This window comes from Anopheles coluzzii, chromosome X (assembly GCF_943734685.1).
Source record: "Anopheles coluzzii chromosome X, AcolN3, whole genome shotgun sequence".
NCBI lineage: Eukaryota > Metazoa > Arthropoda > Insecta > Diptera > Culicidae > Anopheles > Anopheles coluzzii.
Genome location: NC_064669.1, coordinates 4,786,534 through 4,791,533, shown reverse-complemented (window position 1 = coordinate 4,791,533; position 5,000 = coordinate 4,786,534). Strand labels below are relative to the sequence as shown.

The following is a 5,000-nucleotide window of genomic DNA, read 5'->3' as shown; positions in this document are numbered from 1 at the left end:
ACGGTGAAAAGAGTCGAAGAGGTAAAAGAATAGATAGACTGGAACGGAAAGCAGCAACAACGAACGGCTTGAGGCTGCGGAGGGGAAGCAAAACCTAGGCAAGAACCGGACACCAAAAAAAAAAAAAAAAAAAAAAACAAAATGGCAGCAACCACTCATCGCATTTATTTTAAAGCCCTGCCAACAAATCACCGCTTTTCCACCGCTTCCAGCAACAACCGGCAGGGGGCGCTTTCAAACTGACCGAAACGGGAACAAGAAGGACAAAAGAAGCCGGATTTGGTGGAGCGAAAACAAAGCAGGGAAAAAAGGGAGAAGGAAAAACAACGCATCTCCTGGTCTGCTATTAGCACAAACCAACAAACCAAAAAAAAAAAAGTATAATAAAAAAAAACGCTCCCTTGGGTGTGATTGCAAGATGAGAATGCCGGCGGGTCCCGCTACAGACTCGAACCGAACAATGCCTATTGAAAATGTGTGCTCCCACACGCGCTCCCCCGGTTTCTCCCTGGTTTCGCCGCAATAGTGCAAAACTTGGCCCTTCGATGCAGTGGGCCGAGGAGAGGCGGATGATTAGTTTTCGGTCCTTTCCATCCCCGCTGCCCCCGGGGGGGCGGGGAGGGAAAAAAGGTGTGCTCCCGTGTGTTCCATATTGTGTTCGAGTGAAACGAAGCGCAGGAAGCGAAAACACGACCCATGCTGCTCTAATTTTAGGCTCTGACCGCTAATTAATAGCTTGCCCGCAGCTGCAGGCCCACAACGGTGTTGGGTGGGACAGGAGTAAAAAGTGCACTGCTGCGACAATTACATTACCGTGTACGGCACATCAGTCTAAAGGGGAGGTCTTTTTCTAACTGGAAAACGCCCGTCCTGGGTCATCATACCGCTGATGCGCTCGTGAGCGCCTGAATGTATGCAGTGCGCTTTACAAATGCTTCATATTAGGATACCTCGAAATGCAACTCTCATGGGTCGAGCACTTACGGTGCAGATTGCATACATTCTGGCATATTAAATCATTCTTACTTGAATTTCTTTTCTACACGAGTTGCGTTTTTTTTGTTTTTAATTCTTGTTTGTTTTTGTTTTTTTTTTTTAAACAGCAGCAAAATGTCATTCACTGCAGTTTTGCTGCGGCGCATTGAGCGCCATCTGGCGGGTGAAACAAACGTGCCACCGGTCGGGTTAAAGGTTTCGCAATCGGAGATTAATTAGATCGCTAATTGATGCTGGCAAAGGGGGGAGCGGGAGGGGGGGGAGCGAGCAGCAGCGTCCGGGGAGACAAAGCGAACGGCTGCGAATTGCGATGGGTTGGGCCGAGGAAAATTGCGGAATCACAAGCGGCACAATGTGAAATGATCTCATTTATTCAAAGCGAACGGCCCCCGTGGGAGAGTTGGCAACGACAGAAACTAGACAAACACACCCACACAAAAGGCCTCTCCCACCCACCCACACCCACAAAAAGAGAGAGAGAGAGAGAGAGAGAGAGAGAGAGAAAGAGAGAGAAAGAGGCGGAAAGTGGATAGAAATAATGATAAACAATGAAATTGTGAGCTGGACAAACAGTGATAAGTAGAATTTAAATCATAAAGTGGAAGGAAGGAATGCAATAAGGAGAGAAAGAGAAGAACGCGGAGAAGAAGACAGATCGAACCATGATGGGAATTAAACACACTACACTACACACACCCACACTCGCACCAAAGAACGGAGATGAAGATGAATTGTCGCTCCCGGTTCGAACGTTCGATTTTGCCTTCGGAATTGGAGCCGCTCGAAAGGTTTCATTTGCGAATTGCGACTTTCATTTGATGGCTGTTGTTTTTGGTTCTGCGCTTGTGTGAGCGTGTTGCAAATGTGTGTCTGTGGAGGGGGGGGGGGGGGGGGGGGGCTAGCGTTTGGTTACACTGATACATTATGATTTTATTTTAATTTTAAATTCCAATAAATGCGCTAACGAGAAAGGCTCGCTATGGCGTGTTCCAACTGAAACCCTCCACAGCTACGCTACTGCCGGGCGCACCCACACACTTACACACGCACGCTCAGTAGGGATATTTATGTAATTGTTAGCAGGCGTCAGGCTGGGGCATAAATCTTTTGCCATTGTGATTGGCCGCAAGCGAACGGAAAGGCCCGGAATCGGTTTGTTCGCCTTGTGATTGCTGGGAGCTGGGAAGCCAATCGGGGGCAGTGGCCCCTTCGCTCAACACAATACAATGTGTGTGTGTGTGTGTGTGTGTGTGTCAGGAAGGGCTTCTTGTTTTCCTTTGTATAGGGAAAAAAATGCAACCTCAGAAACGCGATTCAGGCATTGCGCGAAAGTGAAGGCAATAATGGGATGGAAAATTAAAGTATAAGTGTGTTGCCGCGGGTAGAGCCGGTGGATGGAACAACGGCGTGACAATACCGACCGTGTAGTGGCAGCGGACAGAAGCGGAAGGGAAGAAAATGGGAGCGTGGCAGGTACGGAAAATAACTGTATCGATTCGCCCGAATCGCACACGCCGTTCTGCACAATTGCGCACCGATTGGGAAAGGAACACTCGAACATTGCAGCTGACATTCTTCGGGCGGGTCTTTTGTGCTGCTGCTCCAACCATTCCCCTCTACCCCCCCCCCCTGCGTGCTATTCATTCTTGCACGCATCTCTGGACAGCCACCGCCCACGCCGGGCCGCGTGCGGGCTGATTTTGAATGGTGAATTTTCCAATCGTCAGCAGCTCGTGCCTTCTGCGCTTCGTTTTGTCGAATCGAAACTGAAGTGTGTGTCTTATATCTTTTTTCTCTCTTGCTTCGTATTGTGAAAATTGGCTTTTTGGGGGGTAGGCGGGTAGGCGCCCGAAAGGTGCGGAGAGGATAGAACAGTGAGCGCAAGAGAGAGAGAGAGAGAAAGAGACAGACAGATAGAGATGTAGAGGGACGCAGCGCGCGTGATTTGTCTCGAACAGCTATTCGGCGAGCCGATTCGTTTCCCTTTTCCATCTTATTATAATTGACACACGGTGGGCAACAGGGACGGGGGTTGGCATGTGGGGGTGGGGGAGAAGGAAAGGAAAGGCATTCCATCCTAAGCGCGGTGGGAAAGGTGAGAAAGAAAACAAGGCTACACACAATGCACAAAGGCCAATCACACAATTTGCCAATTAATTTGTCTTTTTTGCCGCGGCAAAAGTGCGTGGGCTGATCCTTGGAGACTGAACGCGCCTAAAGGTATGCTATGAATTCGAACGGTAATGGGTACTTTTTGGTACGCTTTGTTTTGGTTTGTTCAATGTGCTGAAAGGAAAACCACAGCAACAATAGCTATTGAACAATAACTATTTCCAAGGGAAGCCAATTCGTTCAATAAAATTAGAGATGAAGAAAAAAAACCATGTGAAAAAATATGGACAAACATTGCATACGTGTAGGCGTCGGAAATGGTAATGCTGGTAGTGTATGGGGGTTTTGAGGTTGATAGTAGTTTTTGGTTGTTTTTTTTTGTGTGTGAATAATAGTTCAACTTTACAAAAAAGCCCACAAAATGTTAAACGATCTTTCTTTCACTAGAGAGAGAGAAAAAAAACATTAGTTAGAGGAGATTGGTCGAAGAATAACATGGAGATAAAATAGCACAACAGTGTAGGAGAAAGAGAGAAAGAGAGAGAGAGAGAGAGAGAGAGAGAGAGAAATGAAGAGAAGTAGAGAGAGAGAGATATATATATGGTAAAGGAATGGTATACAGGCCCAACTGACGCGCGCGCATCCCCAACACTGTCAAAACCAAATGTTGCTAATGAGTTTCTTTGTTTTATTTTTTGCTCTTTACAAATACAACACGGACAAACAACGATAACAACAATAACAACAACGACAGCACAACAACAAACGGCAACACACAGACACACTAGAAAAATACAACAACGACAGCAAATGGTGAAAATACACACGGGGTGGTTGAGAGAGAGAGAGAGAGAGAGAGAGAGAAGGAAAGAGAGAGAGAAAGAGAGAGAGAGAGAGAGAGAACAGGAAAGAATGATCAGTCATTAGTTTTAAAACGAACAAATAGAGCGATCTTGCAAAACGTGATTAACAAAACATAAATGAAACAATCAGTAGTGAACGAAACAGAAAGAAAAAGAGGGAAGAGATAAAGAGAGAAACAAAACTAAAACACAAAAAGAGCAAAAGAAATAAAGAAACTGCAATTATATCACCGAACTTGCATAAAGAAGGAGAAAACACCGGTAGAATTACGAGGCAAAGGAAGAAACAGACAAAGAGACACGTAGACAAACAGGCAGACAAGTAGAAATGAGTTAAGTGAGAGAAAGAGACACAGAGAGAGAAAGAGAGAGAGAGAGAGAGAGAGGGAGAGTGAGAGATAACAATTAAAAAAGGAAAAAAAGAAAACCCAAACTAACAAAAACACAACACTGACTTCATTGTGATTGGAAGTGTTCGTTGCATCTCGATGCATTTTCAACAACAACGCCGAAACCCGGGGTAGAGGGGCAGGGGGAGGGGTTGGAAGTGTAACAAAATTAGAATATTTTGGATGTGTGGGAGGGGAAGGGGCGTTGGAGTAAGAGTTGCGGGGAAGAAGAAGCGCTGTACCTCATGTCGCCGTAGCCGACCGTGGTCATCGTGACGACCGCCCACCAGAACGCGTCCGGTATCGACTTGAAAAAGGACATTTCGGTGCCCGCCTCGGCAAAGTAGACGGCCGACGAGAAAAGCACGACACCTGTTGCGGTAGGGAGGAAGAGGAAGAGCAAAGCAAATGTGGTTTTGGGCATGGTTTGTTGGTTCGTTTTTTTGTGTACATATTTTTGCGACCATTCGTCGATACATCCGGGGTTGTTCCGGGAAACAGAAAGACAACGGACATGTAAGGTTGAAACAAAACCGATGTAACACAGGGATGCATGAAAAAAATAGTATGAGTGAGAGGGAGAGAGAAAGAGAAAGAAAGAGAGAGAGAGCGAGAAAAAAGAAAATAAAGAGAGGAGAAG

The 5,000-nt window shown here is 46.2% G+C and overlaps 3 protein-coding genes across 7 annotated transcripts in view; all 3 read right to left on the bottom strand.

Moving 5' to 3' along the window:
- The window catches only part of LOC120959623 (serine protease HTRA2, mitochondrial), a 377,171-nt gene that overhangs the window by 80,386 nt on the left and 291,785 nt on the right, over positions 1-5,000 (bottom strand). The window lies entirely within an intron of this gene.
- Positions 1-5,000, bottom strand: part of LOC120957074 (oligopeptidase A) — a 302,182-nt gene that overhangs the window by 129,106 nt on the left and 168,076 nt on the right. The window lies entirely within an intron of this gene.
- The window catches only part of LOC120958335 (potassium voltage-gated channel protein Shaker), a 119,797-nt gene that overhangs the window by 18,719 nt on the left and 96,078 nt on the right, over positions 1-5,000 (bottom strand). The window contains exon 9 of one of the 4 annotated variants that reach the window (XM_049609594.1): positions 4,603-4,732. The exons of the other annotated variants lie outside the window; for them this stretch is intronic. Coding sequence (XP_049465551.1) covers positions 4,603-4,732 — 130 coding nt within the window. The remainder of the gene's footprint in view (positions 1-4,602; positions 4,733-5,000) is intronic. 4 annotated transcript variants of the gene reach the window in all.